This window comes from Nelumbo nucifera, chromosome 2 (genome assembly GCF_055504915.1).
Source record: "Nelumbo nucifera cultivar China Antique chromosome 2, China Antique-T2T, whole genome shotgun sequence".
NCBI classification, from domain to species: domain Eukaryota; kingdom Viridiplantae; phylum Streptophyta; class Magnoliopsida; order Proteales; family Nelumbonaceae; genus Nelumbo; species Nelumbo nucifera.
Window position 1 is genome coordinate 5,191,947 of NC_142650.1, and position 27,075 is coordinate 5,219,021.

The window sequence follows — 27,075 nt, forward strand, 5'->3', positions numbered from 1 at the left end:
AGGTGTAAATCAACCCATGCCGCCCACAGCCCAGCACAAACTTGGACTGGCCCGGCACGACGGTCCGCGGGCCATGTTGAGCCTAGGATTTTAGGTCCGCAGGCCAACATGGCACAACATGACCAAGCAGGCCGTGCCACCCACGGCATGTAAACCGGCACTACACAACCTAGCACAATCCATGGCTTGGCCAATATATATATTTTATATATAGTTATATAATATTATATGAATTATAATTATATAATAATATATAGTATATAATATATTAATAAAATAAATATTTTTTTAATGTTATTATATTAACTTATTTAATTATTGCATATATATAAGTAATTTTATACACAATTCATATAAAATTAAAATTTTAAACTTTTTTGTCAATTTTTTTAAATAAATTTGGCTCGATGCACGACCCGACCTGGCCCAAAGTTCGACCCACGGGGCAGCACAACACAGGCCCAAGCCATGGGCCATACCGAGCCGACTCCCAAAGTTTTCACCAGGGAGTGCAGCATGGGCCGTGATGGCCCACAAGACAACACAGCACAGCCCGCAAAAAGTGCGAGCTGCCCACAGGCTATGCCTTGCCGGTCCCGCACAGCCCACTTTACACCTCCGAGTTCATTGTCATCATCCATCATAGCGGCCCCACGCCCAACCAATAGAAACCATCGATGCTAATATCTCTACCGCTCCAATCCCAACCCTCTGTTAGCAACATAGCATAAATAAAAAAAAAAAAAACTTCTATTCAGCGCAAATGATGTTGCGTGTTACATGACATCCTAATCCTACAATCTACGTTGGGCACCCAATTAATAAACAAGAGCTAAGACATTTTACAAGCAATGAGGAAAAATAAAAATAAAAAGAGAGATTTAACCAAATACAACAGCTAAAACCTAAAGCAGCTTTACCAATGACACTGCAGTATTTCCCATTTCTTTACCTTCGCCTTTTCACGTTCATACATCCATCTATACCCTGTTAAATATTACAGGTATGATGATGGTTGACTTGACCTTTGCCAAGTTGATTTTGCAAAACTATTTTCCATTTGATCCATGGATCTCTAACAGATGGCGGTGGGTGGATTTCTGATCCATACCGATACACTAAGTTACAAGCAAAATATCCTTTTATGATGTCCGAGTCAGAAAATCGTTAACAGCAAGATTTGCATCTCCATGTGCCACCGCGTCTTCTGGTTCTGGAATGTAAAGGCTGGAAGTGGAAGCCTGCACATAAACCCATTTCAGTCAAGGACGGAATTTACAAAATCCAAAACTTATGTCGTGCAGAAGTTAATATGTCCCAAATAGCCACCATAATTAGCAAAATATTGTTCCATACAATGTTTTAAAAACCAGCCCAGAGGCTGAACCGTTTTACACAAAAAGTTGCCCAAAATCAATTAAAAAATAAAAGATTACCCCATATAGATCTCAAAAGTTTGAATATAAATTGTAATTTATAATCCATGACCTGCGAGCAGATCAACAGTACAGGCTTACAGCGACTCGGATCAAACGGGTTTTCACCAAGTCAACAGGTTTGACCAGTTTCTGGGTTTTAGAAAAACCAGAACTAGAAAAGGGTCGGATGACCGTTCAAATAGTTCAATCATCCAGATCAACGGCAGAGTGAAAACATTGGGGCTCCATTTCCAAACACAATGGAAATCTACAGGAGATTTCATTTTAACATTTCCAAATGGCAATAAGTGCAAGTTATGAGCATACCTTTGTATCAAACTGCATCTCACCATTGTTGTCTACAGTTAGGCATGCACCGTGTGCTCTTAACCATTCCTCACATTCCTCCAATCCATCCGTGTCTTTTTCATTGCCACCTTCAGTTGTTGACAATACACTCGGGAAGCCCAGAACTTGAGCAATGAATGCCAAAGGGAGAGAAGGGCGATACGAACGAGACATACATCTCACTGCCTCAAACCTCATCTTCTCAACATAAAGATCTACAGCAGGAATTTTAATTTTTCCATGAGAGGTAACCACACAAAATATTTCATCAATTGAGCTAACTCTAGAATTCTTTAAGTACCCACCCATAAGGCAGGTGTTTAGGTTAGGTGCTGTCTTGTACAGTCTGAAAAAGGAGACATAGTTCCCCGATGTAACGGCTGCACGAACTGCAAGAGCATGCCTTACAGCCTCATGCTCTTTTGCTTCGCGTGATAATCTGGCAACAAAAGGAGAGTTTAGGAAAATTTGATATATGAAGATGTTAGATAAAAATTCCAAAATACAGGCATATTTGCACAATTTGATAGAAAAACTTTGGCTCTCTGAAAAAAACAACAGCCTGGGCTGTTTGGGAGCAACCTAGACATGACATATTAGGATGGGTGTGGGGTAAAAGAAAATTTGCAATCAATATTCTTTTAGCCAAAAGGACAAACAAGGTACTGATTGGGACAACATATCATGCAAAGGAAGTTCCCAAACAGCCCAGGCTATTGTTTTTTTTTTTTTCAGACAGCTAAAGTTTCCCCAATTTGATGATAGGATGCTAAACAGCAGACTGGTTCTCTGTAAGTTGTACTTGTTACTTGCCAATTCTATAATGAGCCTCCTTCAAGAAATGAAACCAAAGAGTATATCTAGAACCCCATATATGTTAATTTTTTAAGTACGTGTTTCAGATAGAGAAGCCAAAGGTCTACAGAGAAAAACAGTAAATCTATCTATGGTTGTTTGGACAAACTCAGGCTAGGTACACATTTTATAACTTCTGGCTTTATCCCGATGCCATAGCTCTATTTGCAGATGTGTCTAAAGCAACATATCTTGCTAAATGCTTGCAATAGAATGGTTCTGCCAAAGTAATTCCAATTACCAAGTGTATATGTGGCAAATATAACTAGTAGACATATTATAACAGTCTAAATGTGTATAGACATTTTTGAACAAGATTGAATAAAGTTGATTTTAGATTTTACAGCTTATACTTTACATGGTGAGGGATTCCTATGCCCTAGAGTGAATTTAGGTACCTCATTGAGTGACTTTGGGTTTTTCTTTTTTTATAAATAACTTGAATTTATTAAAGCAAGACTTTGGGTTTTCTTGCTTCTCTCTCCATTTTATTTTAAATCCTTCAAAAAACTATTACTGCCATAAACAACCAAAAGTTCAAAAGAAATTCATTTGACATTTTCGATGGACTGGAACTAATATAGATGAGCTTTCTTTCATTTTTCATCAAAACCCGAAATTTTACCTTTCTAGCCAATATTCATCTTTTTTGTGCCAAACCATATCCAATTAGGGGTGCATCTTGGGTTGGAGCCATTCTTGAACATATTTCCAAGTCCCATAGGTTTGGGAGATTCTACAAGGGAAAAACTGCTATCTGTACTAAAATGGTTGAGGCTGGGAAAAACTAATAATTTCAGAAATGTAGCAATAGAAGGGGATCCCGAGGTAGTAATAGGATGGCTGAGGAATAATAGTCAAGGATCATGGTTGATATTTTCATTCGATGAAGGAAATCAAACACTTGTCAAGGAGTTAAATGTCACAATTACTTGGAACCAAAGAACAGCAAATAGTTTGGCTGAACCTTTAGCCAAACAAGCAGTGAACAGGACAATTGGTGGTTACATCTCTATGATGTTTTTGAGTATAAAATGGGGTGGTTGGATTGTTTTAGCCAACCAAACAAGGGTCTTTCAATTAATGATTTATATACCACTATCTTTTTCTCTGTCATAAACATTTAACGGTTAGCATGAAAAAACAAGGACAACACAAGTTGTAGGAAGAAAATATACATCATAGCATAAAAAAAAAGTATCTAGAAACATGTGACTAACCTTGCCATTGATGATAAGAGATCTCTATTGTTATTTGAATGCATGATAACACATAGCAAGTTGTAGGCAGAAAACTCCATATGACATCCTTTGATCCCTTCAGCATAAAGAGTTTTCAGCTGTGATTGGCACTGCAAGTAACATAGGAAGAATCAATCTATGTTTATAATAAACATGACAACCATTCATCCAACGAAAACAACAATAATACATCTGAAAATCACTACAATTAAAAGAACTTCACTACCCAATTCTGCAACAATATCTAGAATAAGTAAATAATCTGTCCATCATGGTCTTAGATGACTACTTTTCAACAACTTTGTTCATCTGTTTATTTCCCAAGACTTGATATCATCAATCCCAAAGTAATTTTCATCTATTAAACGTTCAAATCAGCTTCCTTTATGTTCTTTGGTTATCGTTCTTCTTCTTTTCTCCTCTTTTCTTTAAGTGTTTCTCTAATACATGACAATAAGGTTAATAGATCTAATTCATGAACTCCCAATGTACAACATTTTATCTAAAATAGCACAAGTTAGATCAAGCAAAAGAGCCTATTATTTGAAGAAGGATCAGAGCAAGAAAATAAATTGAGAAAATAAGCTACTTCTCAGGTTCTCCCACTCCTATGTCAACCACCTTATTTGCCCCACTCTAGAAATTACCTCATTTTCTCTAAGTTCTAAAACAAGTTTTCAATTTTCTCTGAAGACCCAAGGAGCATTCAGAGATTCAGAAGGTAAGATTATATGAGCTTCCGTCTGTGTTTGAAGAAATTGCCAGATGTTGTGGTAGATTCTTGAAGTTTGATGACAGGAATAGAACCTGGGAGAAGCTTGACATGACGAGACTAGGTTGAAGTCATGGATGCTGTGGCAATCCCAGACATATTGGAACTGGAGGATTTGATGGATGGAAGAGATATTGAAGAAATGGTGGTGAAAGAGGTTGGAGTCTTGGAGATGCAACTGAGGTAGGTGAAAGGCCATCTAGTTGCAGAACAGAGGTGGAGGCGGAGCTGAAAGGGAAGCCAAAGACTCGTTTGGATGGAGGAGATGGTGAAGCGGAACCTCACAACACAAGTGATGTTCAGGTGGCCCAAAAACTGGGCCAACTGGCTCACATGAGGAAGGACAGAAGGGATTTAGAGAGGAGTCAGTGGAAGGCCAACAGGCAGGAGTTTGAGGTGGAAATGAGAGGGAGAGGAAACAGGCGGTAGAAGGTAATGGTCCGGAAAAAAAGGAGTGGGGTCCACCATTTTAAACAGAAAGATTTAATTTTAGAAAGGGCAACTAGAGTAAAAGGTCCAAAAGGTTGAGGGATATTTTAGGAAAGAACTTATCTTCGATGAAAGTTGGGCTGGATCCCTTTAGGTCCAGGCGAATAAAAACCAAGAGGAGCTGGATCAACGATGAATGGGTCTGGATCGTGACAGTTTGTGAGCGGCAGGAAGACCACCATCCAAAAAGAGTTGCAGGAGAAGGTGATACCACCCGGTTCAGCCCAGAAGGAGGTGCAACAGCAATAGAAGAACAGTGAAGCGGAAACAATTTGATCCCAAATGTGCAAAAGATCAAAGATTTAAAGCCATTTGGAGGTTCTGCCTCTCAGGAGCATAGGAAATGTCTACGTGGATTAGCAGTTGGAATGGGAAGGGCAGTGGAATTTTTGAGGATTTTTTGCAGAAAGGAAGAGGCGAAGTGAGCGGTGTTCAAAAGACTTCTGGCTTGCCGGAAGTGGTAAACCTTTTGGGAACCATTACTTGACTGATTAGCAAGGAGGAAGACATAGATACTGGTGGTTATGATGTGAATAAGGAATAAGGAATAAATGTAGCAGTGGTTGGATCAAAAACTTTGGATATCATAGCACAGCTGAACAATGAGGTAGGTTCAGGGTGTATCTCTTCTACACCTTACCTATCTTCTCCTTCCAGTTTGGAAAGTAGTGCAAAGGAAAGGGACAATTCAGGAGTTGGTTTAGAAATCACAGATGGAGCTAGAAGCTTGAAGAGAAAAAACGTTGGGGTGGATCAACAGTGTTTACATTAGGAAGAGAAGGTAGGGCAAGGAACTTCAGGGGTGGATAGATGGCACCAATACGCTTGGGAGTTGGGTCATATTCCTTGTTGATAAAGATGCTACCCATCCCCATCCTCTAAGGATATCATCTGTAAGAATAGAGGACAGATTTCCAATATTTTCACCTAAAGCACAACTTCAATGCAATGACTTTGATTGTTGCTTCCTTGCTACATGCTGTGTCCTATTAAAGATTCTTGTGCTTCTCTCCTCCCATACTGTCCAAACCACTGCTGTCCTTGCATAGCTCCACAAAATCTACCCCCTTCTTCTTCAAGGTAAAGGAGGCTAGTTTTAACAGCTCTGCCACATCTGTCTGGTTTAAACTCCTTTTTACATTAACAAAATGAGAGAGAGAGAGAGACTGAGGTATAAATGGTCTACTCTTGTTTTTTATCATATTTTTACATCCTTCCAATCTTGCTATTTCCTAATAAAGATCTTCCCATCAATCAAATTGTTAGTGGTGTTAGTGAAGGGGTATTTTGGTCTTTGCACTTGTTGAGAATGTTGATGTGTACTGTTATGTTAGTTCGAGTGCCTCTAAATTAAATAAGGGCACTTAAGTATTTTCCAATAAGTTCATAATATAATAACAGGTCTGGCCGAATCTAGGGATAACTTTTTCCTCTAATTCAAACCAGACCTTCTCTCTTTTCTCTCTTATTCTTTCCTCTCCTACTTCTACTTCTTGCTATTCACTTTACTTTACAGTCAACGAACAAGACAGAATTCTAGGGCAGGTCGAACTTCAACATGGTATCAGAGCCACATTGAACAAATCAGACTTGCTAGAAGTCTGTCTTCTGCGCATCCGAACTAGGGTTTTTCTTGGGTTTCTCAGCTGTGAGTTGGAGACTGGGAAAAGGGCTGAAAAGGAGTGATCGCCCTCTTCCCTTGGAGGTTCCTATGCCTCCGATTGTGTCGTTGGTGATTGGTTGTTGTGGTTTCTAAGCCCTAATTAGGACTGGTACGTGTGGTGCCGTGGTGTCTCAGTCCTTCGTGTGGTTGGCCTTCAGGCGATGAGGTAAAGTTTCTTTTTATGCATATTTTCTGTTATGGAATACATGAGAGGTGTAGCACAGTTCGTATGATGGGTTTTCAGATTGCAGTATGCTAGGATTTATGCTAGGGTTTATTCTGGTTTGTGTGTGATTCGAAGGGCAATAGTGTCTACTTAATGGTGAAACTTCCGGTAGCTGTGGATTAGGGTTTGTGGTGTTACAAGTGTGGTTTTCAGCATTTAATATTGCTGAAATTAGTGTGCAGACTTCGGTGAGTAAGGTTTGTGGTGTTGCAGTTTTCAGCATTTAATATTGCTGAAATCAGGGTGCAGATTTCGGTGAGTAGGGTTTGTGGTGTTGCAGTTCTCAGCATTTATTACTGTTGAAATCAGTGTGCAGATTTCGGTGAAGTGTTTGTGTGTAGTGTGCAATGTGTAGTGCTCAGAATTCAGTGATAAGGGAGTTCGGCAATGGCAGATAACAATGATAGTAAACCTAGTGTCATGATATCTACTGACTACCTGAATGTCCAAATGACCTCCATTAAACTGAATGGAGAGAACTATGTCCCTTGGGCCAAGTCTATAGAGGTTTTTCTGAAGGCGAAGAAGAAAGTGAAGCACATAAGAGAGGAGAAACCCCCCATTAATTCTCAGGAGTATGAAGACTGGGAACAGGAAGATGCACAGATCATCACATGGTTGTGGAACAGTATGGAACCCAGAATCAGTGTGAACTTCATGTTTCTTGACACAGCCAAAGAGGTGTGGGATCATGCTAAGAAACTGTATTCAGGTCAGGATAATACCACTAGGGTATATCAACTGTATCAGGAATACTTCAATCTGCAACAGGGAAATCAGAGCCTTGAGGAGTACTATGCCAGTGTGAGAAATATCCGTAATGAGTTAAACATCTATCATCCTCTCACTTCTGATGTCAAAGTTCAACAGCAACAGCGAGAGCAGCTTGATGTGACACGGTTTCTGGTGGGGCTGAAGTTTGAGTATGAACCAGTACGAGCCCAGATACTAGGGGGATCTGCTCTTCCATCTTTAGAGGAGGTGTTTGCTCGTCTTCGGAGGGCTTCCATTGGATCTATGGATTCTAATGTCTCAGATAAATCAGCATTTGCAGTATCGAGAGGTCGAGGTGGCAGAAGTGGGGCTCGAGGAGCCCAGCCTGGCAGGAGTGGTAGTGGTGGACCTACACATATCCGTGGTGGTGGTCGTACTGGAGGCAGAGATTCAGGGGGAGCTCGTGGTAGAGGACGTGGCTCGGGTCCATGGAAGTGTACTCATTGTGGTTTGGATGGACATACTATTAACTACTGCTATGACTTACATGGTCCTCCCTCGACGTGGGCCAACCATGCCATGACTAGTGACACCAGTTTCAGCTCTAGACAGGAGAACCGGGCAGCTGATCCAATGCCTTCTACTCCCTCAGATGGCCCAGGCAAGGAGATGGTGAGTGTTCCTCGGGATGAGTATGAAAGGTTTGTTCAATCCAAGTCGCAGCAGAACACAGCTACCTTTGCACACTCAGGTATGGCTTGTTTGGCATCCACACCCAACCCCTTGACTATTGACTCTGGAGCCTCCGATCACATGACGGGAACTCCAGGTGTGTTTTCATCTCTCACCCATTGCTCAACATCACAATCTGTTACCCTTGCTAATGGCTCCACATCATCTATCTGTGGTGTTGGTAATGTTGACCTAGACCTTGTATCCCTATCCTCTGTTTTATTTGTACCTAAGCTTCCATTTAATCTTATGTTTGTTAGCAAGCTGACCAAGTCCCTTAAGTGCTCCATCACATTTTACCCCTCTGTGTGTTTTTCATAATCTCAAGACGGGGATGAAGATTGGTGGAGGGCATGAAGCCGGTGGACTATATTATCTTGATGGTGGTGGAAGAACGTCAACGGCCCTTCAGTCATCCATTTCTCCTCTCCAGTGGCATTGTAGATTTGGTCATCCTTCGCTGAAAGTGTTGCAGTCCTTAGTCCCTTCATTGAGTCAACTTTCTGTTTTAGATTGTGAGTCATGTCAATTTGGGAAACACCTTCGTGTTCCCTTTCGTTCTAGGGTCGATAACCGTGTGTCGAGTCTTTTTTCTTTAATTCATTTTGATGTTTGGGGTCCTAATAAAGTGATGTCATATAATGGATACAGATATTTTGTTATTTTTGTTGATGACTGTTCAAGAATGACGTGACTATTTAATGAAAGAAAGAAGTGAATTATTTGCCATCTTCCAGAAATTTTATGCTGAGATCCGCAATCAATTTGGCGTTCACATCAAAATTTTCCGTTCTGATAATGGTCGTGAATACTTGTCTTCATCTTTTCAAGAATACTTGGACCAACATGGCATTATACACCAAATTTCCTATGCCTACACTCCGCAACAAAATGGGATTGCTGAGAGAAAGAACCGACATCTTGTAGAAACGGCACGCTCCCTCATGCGCCACATGAATGTTCCCAAAACCTTTTGGAGCGATGCAATTCTCACCTCTTGTTTCTTAATTAATCGGATGCCCACGTCTATTCTTGATGGTCGTTCTCCTTTTAGTGTCTTATTCCCCAACATGTCTCCGTTTCCGCTTCCTCATCGAGTATTTGGGTGTGTCTGCTTCGTTCATAATCTGGGTCCCGGGACTGACAAATTAAATGCACGTTCCCTGAAGTGTATCTTCCTTGGCTATTCCCGAACTCAGAAAGGGTACAAGTGTTATCATCCCAGTTCTCGTCGTTCCTTGGTATGTGCTGATGTTACATTCTTTGAGTCTACCCCATTCTTCGTGGGGTTCGGTGATGTTGCTTCCTCCACATCACCACCTCCTCTTCCTCTTCCTGTGGCTGATCCACCTCCTCTGGTTCCAGTCATGCCTACATCCTTGCCTCTGGTGCCACCGTCTGTTGACCATCCACCCATCCGTCACGTGTATACACATCGCCCGCGTGTACCGGCTGCAACTCCTCCGACTTCATCACCGTCGACAAATCCAGCTCCAACTTCGACACCAGCTTCCGACCTAGATCTTCCTATTGCCTTCCGGAAAGGTAAACGTACCTGCACCCTTCACCCTATTTCCAATTTTGTTTCACTTACTCACCTCTCCGCCTCCCATCGCCAGTTCATCTCTTTGTTATCCTCCGTGGTTGTTCCTAAGGATGTCCAGGAAGCCCTTACCTCTCCAGAGTGGTGCCGTGCTATGGAAGAAGAGCTCTCTGCTCTGCATCATAATCACACTTGGGACCTCACCGCTCTTCCTCTTGGGAAGCAGGTTATCGGTTGTAAGTGGGTGTATAGTGTTAAGTACTTGCCAGATGGTCGTGTTGAGCGCCTGAAGGCGCAGCTGGTTGCAAAAGGGTACTCCCAAACCTATGGCATTGACTACACAGAGACATTCTCCCCGGTTGCTAAGATAGGGTCAGTTCGTGTCGTCATCTCCCTTGCAGCTATGTATGATTGGCCTCTACATCAACTAGATATCAAAAATGCCTTTTTGCATGGTGATTTGCTCGAGGAAGTCTACATGGAGCAACCACCAGGGTTTGTTGCTCAGGGGGAGGATGGTAAGGTATGCAGATTTAAGAAGGCTATATATTAACTTAAACAGTACCCTCGAGCATGGTTTGGTAGGTTCAGTGAGATGGTCAAGAAGTTTGGTATGAAATAGTGCCAAGTTGATCATTTTGTCTTCAGTCTTGACTCTTCGGCAGGCAAAATAATATTGGTGGTGTATGTGGATGATATCGTTGTGACTGGGAATGATAAAATGGGCATTGACAGATTGAAGGCATTCCTACAGGAACACTTTCAGACAAAGGACCTTGGCAAGTTGAAATACTTTTTGGGCATAGAGGTAGCAAGATCTAAGCATGGCACTAATTTGTGTCAGAGGAAATGTGCTTGATTTACTGGAAGAAACAGGGTTGTTGGGTACTAAACCGACTGAGACACCTATGGAAACAAATACGAGGCTGAGCAGTGATATAGGTGAAGTATTTGAAGACCCTGGCAGATACCGACGACTTGTAGGCAAACTAAACTATCTAACCATTACTCGGCCAGATATTTCATTTGCGGTTAGTGTGGTGAGTCAGTTCATGCAGAAACCTTTGGTCCCACATTGGAATGCAGTGCTAAGGATTGTGAGGTATCTGAAAGGAGCTCCTAGTCGTGGTTTGCTGTACAGGAGTGGTGGAAAACTGGTAGTAGAAGGGTACACTGATACTGATTGGGCAAATTCTATGTCTGATAGACGATCTACCACAGGCTATTGCACCTTTCTGGGGGGTAACCTGGTAACGTGGAAAAGTAAGAAGCAAACAGTTGTGGCAAGAAGCAGTGCAGAAGCAGAATATAGGGCCATGGCACATACTGCTTGTGAATTAGTGTGGCTAAGAAACCTTCTACAGGAGATAGGATATGACATCAGTACTCCAATGAAGCTCTATTGTGACAATCAGGCAGCGGTTCATATCTCTTCCAATCCGGTGTTTCATGAAAGAACCAAGCACATCGAAGTTGACTGTCATTTTGTGAGAGAGAAGGTGCTGAATGGAGTGATAGAAACTGCATATGTTAGTACGGGAAACCAGTGGGCAGACTTGTTTACAAAAGGTTTGAGTCGGGGGAGAGTGGACTACATATGTAACAAGCTGGGATTATATGATATATACTCACCAGCTTGAGGGGAAGTGTTAGTGGTGTTAGTGAAGGGGTATTTTGGTCTTTGCACTTGTTGAGAATGTTGATGTGTACTGTTATGTTAGTTCGAGTGCCTCTTACTTAAATAAGGGCACTTAAGTCTTTTCCAATAAGTTAATAATATAATAACAGGTCTGGCCGAATCTAGGGATAACTTTTTCCTCTAATTCAAACCAGACCTTCTCTCTTTTCTCTCTTCTTCTTTCCTCTCCTACTTCTACTTCTTGCTGTTCACTTTACTTTACAGTCAACGAACAAGACAGAATTCTAGGGCAGGTCGAACTTCAACACAAATATTCATTACAGGTAACCAGTAATAGCCACAAGAAAAATTTGAACGGTAGCAAGCTTACACACAAAGAAATATCTCAAGACTAAAGTAATTTCCAATAGAGGTATTTATACTGACCTGATTATACTCGGGCAAATCCCCAGCTTCCAGTGCTAATCGTGCATGAGTTTCATAGACCTAAAACAAGAAAAAACTAAAACAATATAGATATTTCCAAGAAGAATATTTCTCAAAGCAAAAGAATATCGTTAGAAATAGGCATCATTTTCAGCAAGGATTTTTAAGGATAGACAAGAGTTCCTTCTTTCCCTATTTTTTGGAGAAGAAAAGAACATAAGAGTAACAGAACTCATAAGGTGACAGAAGAAGAAAGAAACTCTAAAGTGTGCTTAAACTGATAAAATTCGAAGAACATAGTTGTTTTCAAGGCATTAATTATGAAACAAAAGCTCATAATGAAATATAACTAATGTAGATGTAATAGATACCAGTACCTTGACTGTTAGTTCATTACGTATCCTTTGTACAGTCAGATCCTGACGAATGGATTTCAACTGATCACATTTGTACAGGTAATTTTTTTGTGAGCTTTGAACCATTAGGAGAGCTTTTTCCAGCACTTCTTCTGGTCTCACCTGTAAAAAATCAAAAAATTTCATTTCACAAAGAAGTTCAGGTATGTTAAACATGGAAGAGAAAACAGTCCTAAATTTAATGGAACTGGATGTATTTACAGTGGCAAGATCAGGTGCAGAAGTAAGGCGCAAGTAGCGTTTCTCAATTTCCTGGCAGGTTCCTTTGACAGTAAGGGCATCCCAGTCAATATCTTCCACAGCCCTGTTGCCACTATCCTCATAATTTTTGCCACGTTCCAGAGCAGTAAGCCTTCTGGTGTACAAATTTCCAGCTCCAACATCTTTTGTTCTTAGGTTCTTGGTTTCTGCCCGGTGACCATGGACTTTCTCAAAACGCTTAGAACGATTTTCACGTCTTTTCCTTTCTTCAGGTGAATCTGCAAGTGCTATAGCACTTGAGTAGTACGCTGTTAAACTCTGTTCCTTGTCACTATCACTAGAAGTACCACCATTTTCAGCAAGATTGGAATTATCACTAAGCCGCTGCTTTTTCACTGGCCTCGGGGAACTTTTACTTGGAGTCTGCTGTTGTGGAAGGAATTTCACACCGCTCCAATTATTTTCCTTGCTTTCACATTTTCCACTTGAAATCTGCAAAGGTTTCATTTAGAGCAAAGCAGATTGAGTATATAATGCAGGTATTTATTACTTCTCACAAACTACTGAAAAATAGGTAAGTAGGTAAAGAATGCAGCAAAACCTTCCTGGTAAAACAATTCCCCTGAAAGAAACAAAGAATCATGTCATCTCCAACATTAATGGGCATGCCTTCAGAGGCAGACCCAGAAATTTTCCCACGGGGGCCCCAGTGCACAGAAAACCATATGATCTTTGTAAAGTTCTATTTTTTTTTTTTTATCAATAACACTTTCATTAATCATCAGTAGAAAATTTACTGGAGGAAGACAAACACACTTATCTTCCAAGAGTCACTTTGTAAAGTTCTATTTCCATATGACTGTTTTTAAAAATTATGTGGCCCTCAGCCCCTCAGGGTCTGCCCCAGCCCGTCAAGGGGCTGTTTTGACCTAGTCGACCCAATCTGATCTACAAAGATCTGGGGAAAGTTCCAGTTCCAATAAGCCGGTTACAGGCCCATTTTTTTAGATCAAAATAATAACTGGATTGGTGCAGGGCCTAGATTGACCCAGACCAACAAGGATCCAAATATAACTGGAAATTTCATAATCATAGCAAAAAAGGTCTGGGACAAGTTCCAATTCCAATAAGTCAGTAACTGGTTCTGGACCTGTTATCTCCAGATTACATTTGTTCTGCACAATCAGGCTCATGCCCAACTCACTGACAGTCCTAAATATTAACGCTATACCATCTTTGAAATTTCATAAGAAAGACTGAAAAGCTTACCGTTCCATCCTTTTCCTTGAATTTATCCCAATTGACATCTTTCATAGCAACATAATTAACTGATGCCAGTTTCTCAACTGGCTTCTCTTCTGGTACAGGCTCCCACCTACTCTTGGTACGTCTACTTGGACTCCTCTTGAACTTCGGCAACGATGGCGCAATGGTGGAACTCTGTATGCTGCTGCAAAACAGCATACAAACCAATTAGGCATTCATATTAGTTTTCTGCATGACTAGTTTAGGCCAAGCATTTGTACATATTTGTTCTTAAAGACTTTCAGAGTACACAGAGACTTTCCCTTGGTGCAGAAAAAGAAAGGGAGGAAAGTATTTTGTAGACCAACTTTTGAAGTCAAATTTATCTCCAGAGAACCAATTTGCAAAATGCTAGGGCATCCCCTGTTTTCAAACCTAATTCCTACTGGGGACAAAATGGTACAAAGTCTTCAAATTTCTAACTATATCATATCAGCAGGTTGGCAACCCCAAAGTCTCCCTCAAGTGTTATGGCATGTTCAATTTCACTGGTAAGAACCAGATCTTGGCATATGTGGATGGTGAATCTCTTAAAGGGACCCACATCCTCCACAAACCATCTCTCGTTAATCTTGCCAACTGGATCATCCATAGCCTTGCTGACTTAACCTTCACAACACCGTGCACCACAATATCAAGCCTTTGAACTTCCTCATCAACTCTCCCAGAAAGTCAGGTTCGCAGGTTTTAGGGTCAGCTGGAGCATTGCTCTGTAGGAACCATCAGTTACATAAAACCAGAATGAATCACTAGTGAGTTCAAAAAACAGCATCTATGAAGAATATGAAGGAGATATCCAGAGCTCTGGTGTCAGCATTTTGGAGTTTCACATGGTCTGTTCACATTCACGTTCAATCAGACTGGAGACTGGGAAGCTTGGCAATTTGTTTATCTCAGCTGTTAATAGGCATATTACACAATGTAAAGAGAGCTCTGCATTTACCATTTTATACCAAACTGGAGTTGACTGTATGTTCTGACATGTCTTAGCATATTGCAAGTTAACTTTCCCAGTTAACCTTGAAAAGTTGGTCTACACTGTACTTTTCCCCGAGCAAGATCAATTTCAAGAAACCTGACAAATAGAATAGGTCCCAACTATAGAACTTTTAAATATAGTTGGAGAACCAGGAAAGCACACAAGTACCAAAGTTCTCTGTAACCATCTCTGGCATTAGCACCAACTTGGAAAACTTGAACTTTCTAATCAATTAAAGAAAAGGGGGAGTAATGGCAACAATAGTTAAATAGATTGCATCATTTTTTTTTTTGATAAATAAATAGATTGCATCATTGAACTATCCCATTTGGAAGATCAGGTAAGAGTAAACATACTCCTTATTAACTGCATCCATGTTTGGTAATGGAAAAAGAGGTTCTGTGTCCCAGTCTCGTGTGAAAAGTGTCCCATCAGCAGATGCCTTAGTAATCATCTGAAATGGAGAAAAGAAAAAAGATGAACTTAAGATGCACTGCAATATAAAATCACAATTACAAATTCTCATAGCACTGATACCACATTAATAAATGACAAGAAACATCTCAACAATCTCATATGTTGAACCAACAGATTCTATAGATGGAAGACTCTATGCTAAAATAAAGTAGAGGAGAGTAAGAATAGTAATGAAGGTGATTAATACATGCCAGAGACACTCTAAGGCATGAGATCACTCACTTAGCATAAGCTATAAGAACTGAAATAAATCCTACTTGTTCCTCCATACTTTTGCACTTTGCACGTACATATGTACAGAGGTTGCCAATCCTACTAGAACTAGGAAAAGCAAAAAGCACAGACTCTAAAACTTTAAACTAAACCCTCAACTTCGGAAGATCTTTTGCCTTGAGTCAAGTAAATTCCTTAGAACAGGGTTTTCTTGATCCAAGTAAAGTCAATTATAGAACCTAGACCCCCAATCCTACCAGAAACTTCAATTTGTACTTTGTTTACACTTTTCTCTTGTCTTCTCTAATCCCCGAAGACTTTCCCAGTCAAATCAATTCAAAGTCAACCGGTGCCATCAAAAGTGAGGGCCTTCTGTTGGGAGGTTTATCACTTGAAAATTAAAATTTGGGATTGGCTCCAGAGAAAAAGGACTAACTGATGTTTATCCCTACACATCTGCTTTCTTTGCAATGCAAGTGGAGAAACTGCTTACCACTTACTAATCTCTTGCGGCTGGAATCTCTTTGGGTGCAGGCGAATTCCTCCATTTGTTTTGGAAAGTCTTTTTTTCAAATCTTTCTTTAAGTCACCAAGGAAAAAGGCAAGATAGTGTGGAGAAGCTCAAGGACAGTTATACATTGAAAGATATGGGAGGAGAGAAATGAAAAAAAAAATACTTTGAATGACAAGTTGCAGCACAGAAGCACAATACTTGAAGGCATTACTTTCAAGGTGGGCCATTGGCTCAAAACAGTAAAGTTATTTCACTCCTTTCACTAGGGAGGACATCATTAGAGGATAGCACTGGATATAGCCTCATATTTGCAGCACAGAAGCACAATACTTGAAGGCATTACTTTCAAGGTGGGCCATTGGCTCAAAACAGTAAAGTTATTTCACTCCTTTCACTAGGGAGGACATCATTAGAGGATAGCACTGGATATAGCCTCATATTTGCAGCACAGAAGCACAATACTTGAAGGCATTACTTTCAAGGTGGGCCATTGGCTCAAAACAGTAAAGTTATTTCACTCCTTTCACTAGGGAGGACATCATTAGAGGATAGCATTGGATATAGCCTCATATTTGCTAGATCTCTGATCCACACACAATGCATACCACCGCTCTCATCTAGTTAAGTTGAATGTTTACGGATGCAGCATGGGTAATCCAGACCCGCCTGGTATAGGAGGCACTTCTAGAGACAATAGAGTGACTATCATAGCTCTATCTTCAGACCCATAGGTTAGGGTAATTCCATATGAGCAGAATTCATGGCAGTATTTCAAGGTTTAAGGTTAGCAAGGTCTTTCAGGTTTAGAAATTTGATAGTGAAAGAGACTACAAAGTGATGATGGGCTGGTTAAAAAGGCCAGATTAGTACCAATGGCAACTTTAAAACAAGATGAGGACAGAAAGAGAAATGAATAGGGACCTGGATGCAGGTAACATAAGGTCAAAGAAAGGAAAGCAAGACACACAAGACAAATGAAAATAGGATATTCTTATTGCATCCAAAATACAAAGTAAAACAAATGAGATATTGTGGCCTCACCTCTTTCATTATATTCTGACAAGCTGCCTTTTGTGAATCATCCTTGCAACGGGCCAAAGCCCTTTCTACATATGCACGAAGTGATGTAGGGAACATTCCAGGCTGCATCCAAAAATAAAATGCAAGAAAAGATCATTTCTCAAGGAGCCAATCAAGACATAATATTGATCTGGAGAAAGAAAAAAATATACAAGGCTCAGTTTGGAAGGAGTAGAAATACAAATATGTAGAGTCAAAACCTTGTAAGTTACTAACCAATGCTGGTCCAAGCTAGCAGGGTCTTGCAAAGGGTGTACTGGATGTGGACCAAACTTCCAAAGTTTTTACATAAAATGACCACTCTCAGACTCAAACACATGTTCCCCCAGTTGTCAACACGAGATTTTACAATTGCACTAAGCAATTGCCCCTTAAAATCTCTAAAGTCCCAAAATCAAACTTTAGGTCATGTTTATGGACACTAATACTGTTACAAGGTACAGAACCCAAGTAACCTATGCATCCAAGATTATCAAATCCATTAAGATATGAAAAGTAGGAACGAAAGATGTTTAGGACATCATGGTGAAAGTGGAGCAATGGTGGGGAAAAGAAAACTTCAAACGTTTTTTCTCCCTTTTACAAAGATAATATCAATAGTGTATGGAAATGTGTTACACAATCATTTCCGAATACAACCATTGCCCAATGAAACATTGGGTTCATTTGTGGTTTCTTTGCAATCAAATCTTGGTTTCCTAAAATCGAGGAAGCATTGGTCCAGCCCACTTGCTTGTTGAATACTATATTGCTGACTTAACACACATAAATTGAGCATGTGCATGATCTGTTGCTGAGTTGGAAGGGTTCTAAAGAAAGTTCAAAAAGGGCATGAGATAGTGGAAATGAACCAAGGAGTAATAATTTAACAGAAGATATGGCCCCTCAAGATTACAATGGCAAGCCAGTTCTCATGTAGCAAACTCCAAATAGTTGGGACAAAATTCTGTTGAACAATACAAACTACAAAACTCTGTTGTATACTTTTTTTAAGGTAAATAAAGAACAAAATTATTCATCAAAAAAAAGAACAAAATTAATTTTATTTGACAACTTTTAGTTGATAATGTTGAAAGATTATTATATTGGGTGTACTTGGGTGACAGGGTAATTAAGTAATTATGTGTTTAGAATAAGGACACACCAGCCCACTGTCATTTTTATAATTAAGGGCATACTTGTAATTTTTCCTTCATTTAATGTTAATATAAAACTGGGCCGACTGTTATGAGGAGATTAAGTCATTCTGATCTCTCTCAAACACAATTCAGTGGTTCTCTCTTCTCTCCTCTCTTTCTCTCTTGTTCTAGTCTTGCTGCAGCACTATATCTTGCTGTATTTTTGTCTCTGTAATACCATATTTTACAGATAACAAATTATCCAGTTCTGTTGTATACTTTTATCTGATAACAAATTAATTTTATTGAAACAAAAAAAAGGAGCAGAATACAACAAAGGGAAGGCCCAACCAATCAAGGGAAGAGGTTGTTTACAAGTTTAATGCCATCACAAGCACCTGGATCAGTAACTGAATCATGTCAACACAAGAAAGCTAAGCACATACAAGCATTAGAATTACATTAAGGACCTGTTTGGTAACAGATGAAGCTGCTGAACTGAAAGACTTATTGCTTATTGAAGGGTATAGTAATCTATCCAACTAGTCTCATCCATTAAGGAGCCCACAACTTGCACAGAGGCTGAGAAGAGGAAAAAGAAGAAGACTCACCTTAAGCACAGAATCAGCAACTTCATTAGAGGGCACTTTGTTATTATGCTTCGGCATTGAAATGCTGATATATGCCGGTTTTGCTGCTGCATTGGTTGTAGAACTATCCTTATCTGTTCTTGGCAAGCCCAAGGCCAAATTTGAAGCAATTCTAGGGTTCGTTGGGATCTGCAATTTGCTTACCCGCCGTGCATCCAAGGATGGAACAGCTTGCATCGGTGACTGATACTTTTGAGGAACCTGATGAGTAGTGGAATATTGTACATTAGGTCCTGGAGGACAGGCAGTCTTCTGTTGGTCCTGACGGTCATCATATGGAAGTGGATTGGAGTCCAAAGGCTTTTGGAAGTATGGAGTTGGAGTGGCATGGTGATTCTGAAACACCGAAGTGCCATGTTTCCAGTAACCATCCTGGGTATTTCCAACTACAGCACCAGCCTGCCAATAAAGATCCAGCAATTCTGAAGTGTTCAGTTCAATACAGAGATATGACATTCAACAGCATGGCAGATGACACTCCACCAGCAATGACAAGATTTTGATGATTCCTACAATAATAAAAAAGGGCCATCACCCAATGCTGATCCTGGTTGTCCAGGATCTTGGGAGGAGTGGACTGGATACGTGCCTAACCTTTGGCATTTTCTGCACAAAGTGGCTGCAAACAGACTCAAACCCATGTTATCACAAATGCCAGCCGAGGATTTTACCATTGCACCAAGAAATGGCCCCTAAACTCTTATATTAATTATTACAATATTTAATCGGCCAATAAGAATTTCTTTTTGCTGTTCATACATCAAGGTTTTTTTATGAAGAAGGTAAAGTATTAATATATAATAACAAAAGATGTACATGGTCCTCTGTACAAAGAGTTTCTGTACATCATATACATTCTCTAAGGACCCCCCCAAAAAAGTATTCTCAAAAAATAAGATGAAAGTTCCTCCACGCTAAAACATTTGGTGTAAAACAAAACCAGACATCAAGTTGTATTAATTCGATAAAGAAACAAAACCAGTATAATTTGATGTAAACAACGCCTTTTTTGGAAGAAAAGTAAGACATTTTGTTAAAAGGTGCAAGGTGCACTTAAGAAGTATATAAATAGTATCAGTCATCATAAAAAGTATTAAAAAGTATCAACAAATTCATATACAATGAGTGGCTGTACAAGGTACCAACCATGAACCTCACATTACGCAAATATCACTTCTAGACAGAGTATCCACAGAAAAGAAAGAGAACCAAGAGGCATCCCTAAAAAGCTTCAAATCACCGAAAGCCAAGAATGTAGCAAACCATCTTTCCTCCTTAGGATCTCATCATCTTGGGTATCTTTGTTATCAAAAAACCTCAAATTCAGTTGGTTACACACTGTCCAAATCAATGTTGAAGGGATGGATTGCAGGCTAACTTTCTTAACAAACCAGATAGGCAATGTCTCATGCAAAGATCCAGGGAAGCCGCTGATCAAAAAATAAAAAAGTATGCTCATATCTGATAACTGACTTGGCAATGGAGGAAAGTACACCCATAGATGGTCATGAGTGGCAAGACTCTAGGAAGATAGAATTAAGAACAAGTGAATTAGGAACCACTTGAGAGTTGAGAGTAGCCCCAATAGGTTATAAATGACAAAATGAGAGAAAGTCATCTGAGATAGTTTGGTCGTGTTCAAAGACAATTAATGGGCCATTCAACAGGGAGATTCTGAAATTGCGGAGGCTTGGCCCGATCAAGCTGCTGAGTATTGGAAACAAGCTATAGTGCTTACTCCAGGTAATTATATTGAAGCGCATGATTGGTGGAAGATCACGAGGCGGTTCGAATAAGAACACTCTATTTCTTTTGTTAATTTCTAATATTTTAGCTGTACCAGTGGGGCTGGCATTGCAACTAGAAGATTCTAAAAGAGTAAAGGGAAGACCAAAGAAAATGTGGAATTGAGTAATAGGAAATAACCTAAGGACCTATGATTTGGCAGAAGACATGGCCCTTGATGGAGTGCAATGACTAAACAGGATTCATATAGCCAATACTGACTACTTTTGGGTGGCTTTGTAAAATATTGTTTTCTTACTGGGGCCATTACCCATTGATTTGGGATGCTTGGCATATTATGATCTCCCTGTATTTTATCTTAATATAACTCACTGTTTCTGATAAAAAAATACCAATTAGTTGGGAAAAGTTTGCTGAGTTGAGTGTGTGAAAAGCAGACACCTTTCCTAGGAAACAGTAATCTGTCAAAAGCTACAAATTGAATCACGATATTCAAATAGGGCATACAAATTATTGTGACTATAATATAAGTAAAAGATTAAAGCATGTCAAAAGCAATAACACTAGTCAATAAAGCCATAAAGCTTAAAAACAAACAACAAAGGAGAACCATGAGACAAATTAGTAAGAAATCAGTATACACAATTAGGTAAGAAAAGCTAAGGATAACTTAAAGCAAGGGAAGAATGCATGAATTCCTTGTATGAACATTTTGCATTTCCAAATTACACAGGAACCATGCCCAATCTACTCTACCCATTTAGCATATGCATCTGCACAAGGGTGTGCCAACTTACTGGGTTGCTAAAATGCAGACAAATATGGAAATCCACAGACCTGAAAAGAAGGCAATTCAGATGAACCAGATTCTGGTCTCCAGGATGTGGTGCCAGGTGGTGGTGGCTGGTTGTTTGGAGTTGGATATCCAGCACTAACACCAGGAATCGGACAAGCCAAAGTAGTTGCACTGGAAACAGACATATTCTCTGTCCCAGGAGCACAGCTTACATCAATTTGGCTATAATAATCTGCCCACTGCTTATAGTTTTGTTGATAATGAAGTGGTGTTGCAGCTACAGCACTAGAATTATGAGCACCATTTGAATCTGAAGGAGTATAGTTTGGATACTGATGGGAGGAATAACTTGCATAGTTCCCTTCATTCCACAAGTTATTCTGATTACTATAATCGCTGCTCGGGTAACCTCCAGCTGTCTGATAATCACCAGCATTGTAGTAAGTTCCTGAATAACTTGTAGAACCCGCATAAGAGCCTGTATTCTGAAATGAGGTAAGAGGCTGATAAGGAGCACCTGAGTTTTGATACACTCCTGGTTGTTGAGGGTACGGATGGTTGGTTTGCTGTGAATAGTTGTAATAATAACTTGCATAGCCCGTGTTTCCATAACCATAAGGGTCAGTTGAATTTGGGTATGACAAATAGCTAGCATATTCTTGGGAGACATTTGCTGTTCCAAAACTAGATGAAGTAGAAGCATGCGGCACAGAATTCAAGCCATCTTGCACGTTCTTTGGTAGTGTCTCTGCCTGCTGATCATGGCGGTAAGTCGTATTTGAATAAATTCCATTCTCTGATGAGTTGTTATCTGTCATATGCATGGTCCATGATACAGTATTGGATCCTTCTGCCAAGGGCAGAGGGGCATGCCCAAGAGTGAATGAAGATCCATATGAAGATGGATGTCCTTCACTGCTATCCACAGTTTGACGTGGCTGTTCAAGGAAGCAACCAAACGGTGGGGCATTATGTTAATAACCCTTACATTGAACAGTACATAAACAGGCTTACAATTATTACCTTGCAATACATTTCACAGGCATAAAATAGAACCTACCGCTCATATAATGCAATGTAAGCAAATACAGTTAATATGTAACCACCACAGAGTTTAGAAATACCTAATGGATTTTACCCACAACTTCTCTTTTCTCACTCATTTCCCAACTAAAGACAGCCTAAATGTATGTGTACAAAGATTTCAAATCCTCGCTTTTCCAGTGGTAGGAAAAGTATGAGCCAATTGGCCCAAAATATAAAAACAACCTTGAATCCTATGGTACATTTCAAAGAAATTGAGACAATACTGTTGTTTCAAATTCACCATAACTCCACCAACTGGCATATGTCTCAAAGGAATTGCACAAGATACATCAGAAAAATTGAGACAATATATTTGGTTTCGATGATACGTTTTAGAACTCAATTGTTATCAAAAATCCTGGTTTAACCTTTCCAAGAGAAGAGAGGTCCAAAAGAATAATTTATACCACTTCAACACTGAAGTAACAAAAGTTATGATATGTACCAACTAAAATAAAAAGTTCAATTCCATGTCCGTAACAAGAAATCATATTTAATGCCACTTAGCAAAATACTGATGTATCAAACCTATTAAACTTCAAGCTTCAACTCACAGTAATCAAATTAAGTACAATACAATAGACTATTTTTGCATTCAGAAACATAAACTTTAAAATTAGCAGAGGAATGCAATCGGCAAAGCAATTACCTCAAGCAGATTTGGATCCAGTTGAGCTACTGTATCAGTACTGCTTCCTTGGTTCATCATTTCATGTACATCCTAATTCATCAAAAACCAGTCAATTCTTCACACGTGAACTGTAAGACAATAAAAACAAAAGTTCGACCAACAATAAGCCAAAAATACATATAATCTAATCCATTTTCAAAAATAAATTAAAACGAAATAATAAAAAGAAACCAATCAAAATGTTGTGACGTCCTCATTGAAATTACCAAGACTTTACTAAATTGTAGAAATATAAACAGAACCCTAGACCCATTCACTTGCTAGATGTGCAAATAATTCTTAGTTCTTACCTTCAAAAAGCCCGGGCACGCACTTGCTTTTGACCTCAAAAAGAATATCTACTCTTTTTCGCCGCTGATTCGAGATCCGATGACGAACAGAAAAGAAAAAGAAAACAGAAAAAATAAAAGAAGAGAGAGAACTACTCCCAATCACGATAGACAAGAGAAGAACGAATGCAAACAAAGGAATCGTTATTATTATTTTCTAAATTGAATACAGTATTACAAGAACGGAAATAAAAAAGAAAGATTAATCGCAACCAAAAAAAATCGTAGAGTCATTCCAGATTTCTTATTTGTACAGAAAGGAGGAGAGAGACAGAGAGAGTTGGGGATGGTAAAGGAAAACGAGAGATGCGAGTGTTTCAATTTCCAACGCCTTGATTGGGTCCGGATTCAGGGTTTGCCCTTTTGGCCTTGGAACGGTAGCAATAGAAAAGATATCTGGGATAGATCAAAGGCTCTTCTAGGCGGAACGTCCAAAACCCCCTTCGGGGCGATCCTTTCCTTTATCAAAGTGGAATGATGACGTGGCTAAATTATGCAGTCCTTCCCACGTGTATGGATCTGACGTGGTGTGTCACGGTTGGCCCATAATTACGAGCAGAGACCAGCAGCGACTGGTCTACTCCAAGACTGGATCTCGATACTTTCGCGTCTACACGTACAAAATACAAAACAGCGCTTGACCTCCTACAGTCCTACTACGCACCGGCACAAAATACAAACGGTTGTTGGTTCCATTGTGTTGCATTCCCGTTTTGACTTAAAATAGAAACAACACAGTTTGTATTGGATTTCTCGCGCAAGGAGATTTGGATGCTTGAATCGCAGGTATGCTTAAATCAACGAGTTTTGGATGCTTGAATAACAGTTTGTATTGGATTTCTCGCGCTTGACCTGCTTCATGTTTTAGGGCAAAACATTTCCAAATTTTTCTAGCTTGAAACACAGTGTTTAAGCTTAAAACAGGCACCAAACACTACCCCAATTGTAAAGGTGTAAAAAGTTGCCAACCCTGTTCACACTTTTTACGTCAAAATTCGATCATCAAAAGCTGTAAGTGCAGACCTCCTCCCAATTAGATTTTTTATTAGCCTGTTGGCCCACTTCAAGGAATTGCTCAATGAACTCTGGAGCCTCTTTAAGTGAAGCAAAACCAAAACGAAGCTAAAAACAAAAACAACTTCCATTGGCCAGGCCGCACGGCATCTTGGATGATCACACTAAATGCTGTGTTTGGTTTAAAGGAAAAACTAGGAAAAATGTAAGGAAACCTTTAGAAAGCGTGTATAGAGGTTTTGGATGGTTTCAGTGGAGACTCGAATAAAATTAGCCTACCTGTTTGTGTAGCCCCATGAATAGAAAAAAAAAAAAAAAAAAAAGCGAAATTAGGCACAAAGTCTCTACAAAAATATTTATTGAAAGTGGTGTATGAGAATTGAAATATCCCCATTGCATGGACGGAGATATTAAAACTCAATTCACTCCATTGGTCCACCTACAGAAATGCCACGCCATTCATATTTTTTTGAAATACCTAAAATGTCCATTGAGAAATGCCACCTCACCCCACATTCTAAAATACCCAAAATGCCCCTTTCAAATGCAGGCAATAATTTCCTTTTTCTATTCCATTGTTCACATTCATCTTCGTTTTCACCTCCTTTCAACAACTTGAAAGCATTCGTTGGAAAATCTACAGCGTAGTGCCTTTGATCCTCTTCACATGCGCACACCGATGGAAGCAGAGATATCTACCCTTCCTCCCATTGACTCACATCTTCATTTTCACCTTCATCAAAATGCTTGAAATATAGCGTCTACAGCGCACTTTATCCTCTTCATCAATGCACATCGACGGAAACAGAGATATATCCCTTCCTTCCTTTCTTTGTTGTGTCTTCTACGCTCGACCCCTAGTCAGACAACGAACGTGTAAGTGTGAGCTTTGTAACTCAACATCGATGTATTTTAAAATTTTGCCACATAGGATTTATGTCGAATTCATTTAAATAATAGGTGGATTTGAATATATGTTCAACGTTCGGTTTTTGGCACTGATTGTACATATAGTCATCAATGAAATGAATTCGTTGTTCAACCAAGTGGTATTCACCTAGTGCCAGTATATATTGTTCATCTCTGTTTCTTCTATTGAATTCTTGTCCCAGGAAACTAATGTCGGATAGGCAAAAATGTCTATAGTAGTTTTAGTGACTAATCTAAGTGGCTCAAATGGCAAGAATTATAATGAAATCTAAAATTTTCATTGACCATGTGACCCTCGCACATGAATTATTAAATTTAAGCCAAGTTATATCATTATCACTAAACTGTTTGGAACTTTTGCATGCCTTACACATAATATGAGTTTGTCCAACAACAAAAACCATATTTATAATTGAACTTATATTCTTGTGTGATGGTATTGGAATTTTATTTGTACCTTGTATAGCAATGTTTATTATGTACATGTTAGTGTAGTCCGGTTGTTATGCTTCATGGTTATACTTATTAGTGTGAATTTATTTTGAATATTTTTTTGTTTATAGTATCTAACGCGTGGTTGATTGATTTACATGTGGGTATTTTTGTGATATGTTCATGGTGGGAAAATGTTACACGGCTTAAGTTATATGGCAGAAAGTTATTCATGCATTTTAAATCTCTATTTTCAAGTATGCGATTTACATGACACCGTTCCAAAGTGGACTATACATTGAAATATTTTTAATAGTATGTAAATTATAGTTAAGTAACATGTTGTTTGTGTTATAGCTATGAGTTATCAACCAATAGGAGGTTGCTCTCCCCACAATCAATTGAAGTGTGATGTGAAGTATTGCAAGTGTTTTAGGAAATATATTATTTATGTGTTCACAAGATCGTGGAATCCCAATAGGACCTTTCACACATGCGCCGACAATCTTGTTGTAACTAACATTGTCACCCAATGTAACTCATCGCTTAAATATTCAAAGTTTCAATATTCGTATTGACATTTTTTTCTTTGAATGTGAATAAAGGAACCTGCCAAATCCTAAATAGTTGAACCTAAGTTAAATAAAATAGCATATCTATAGTTGGTGCAACATTGACTATACATATGAAGTTACTTGTTTGATGAACATTAGCATATATATTGGTGAATGTGTTCTTAAGCTGGAGAGAGTGGTGTTTGAGTGTCGCAAGCAAATGGGGTCCATGGTGTTATCTCAAAACCTATTACCGGAAGAGATGAAGACAATTATGTTTATAGTTATTTCTTATGTTATTGTATTTATTTATTTATTTTGTATGTTTAAGAGTCAACAATGAATGATCATGTTTTTAGAAGGTGAATCATAATACATATATGATCGATGCATAACCAATTATTTATGCAGGGTTTATGTTCTTTTTTTTTTTTAACATGTAGTAAGCTTTCGATTGACATGTAGGTAATGCATTTTG

The 27,075-nt window shown here is 39.3% G+C and overlaps 1 protein-coding gene across 5 annotated transcripts; it reads right to left on the reverse strand.

Annotated features, from left to right (window-relative positions):
• Positions 1-732: 732 nt before the first annotated feature.
• On the reverse strand, positions 733-24,100 carry SAC3A (SAC3/GANP/Nin1/mts3/eIF-3 p25 family). 5 transcript variants are annotated; one of them, XM_088898097.1, is made up of 15 exons: positions 23,629-23,688; positions 23,297-23,406; positions 22,079-22,499; positions 21,603-21,980; positions 18,981-19,418; positions 17,213-17,314; positions 15,324-15,421; positions 13,953-14,130; positions 12,684-13,175; positions 12,444-12,584; positions 12,067-12,126; positions 3,842-3,972; positions 2,072-2,205; positions 1,746-1,981; positions 733-1,241 (listed from the first exon to the last, which is right to left on the reverse strand). In XM_088898097.1, the coding sequence occupies exons 3-15, from the start codon at positions 22,262-22,264 to the stop codon at positions 1,143-1,145; spliced, it is 2,673 nt and encodes an 890-aa protein (XP_088754223.1). In that variant the 5' UTR covers positions 22,265-22,499; positions 23,297-23,406; positions 23,629-23,688; the 3' UTR covers positions 733-1,142. The 5 variants fall into 5 exon arrangements, with proteins under 5 accessions (XP_088754223.1, XP_088754222.1, XP_010253401.1 ...); XM_088898096.1 differs by having other exon boundaries at positions 21,603-22,499; positions 23,629-24,100; XM_010255099.3 differs by having other exon boundaries at positions 13,953-14,133; positions 21,603-22,499; positions 23,297-23,368; positions 23,629-24,070.
• Positions 24,101-27,075: the final 2,975 nt, after the last annotated feature.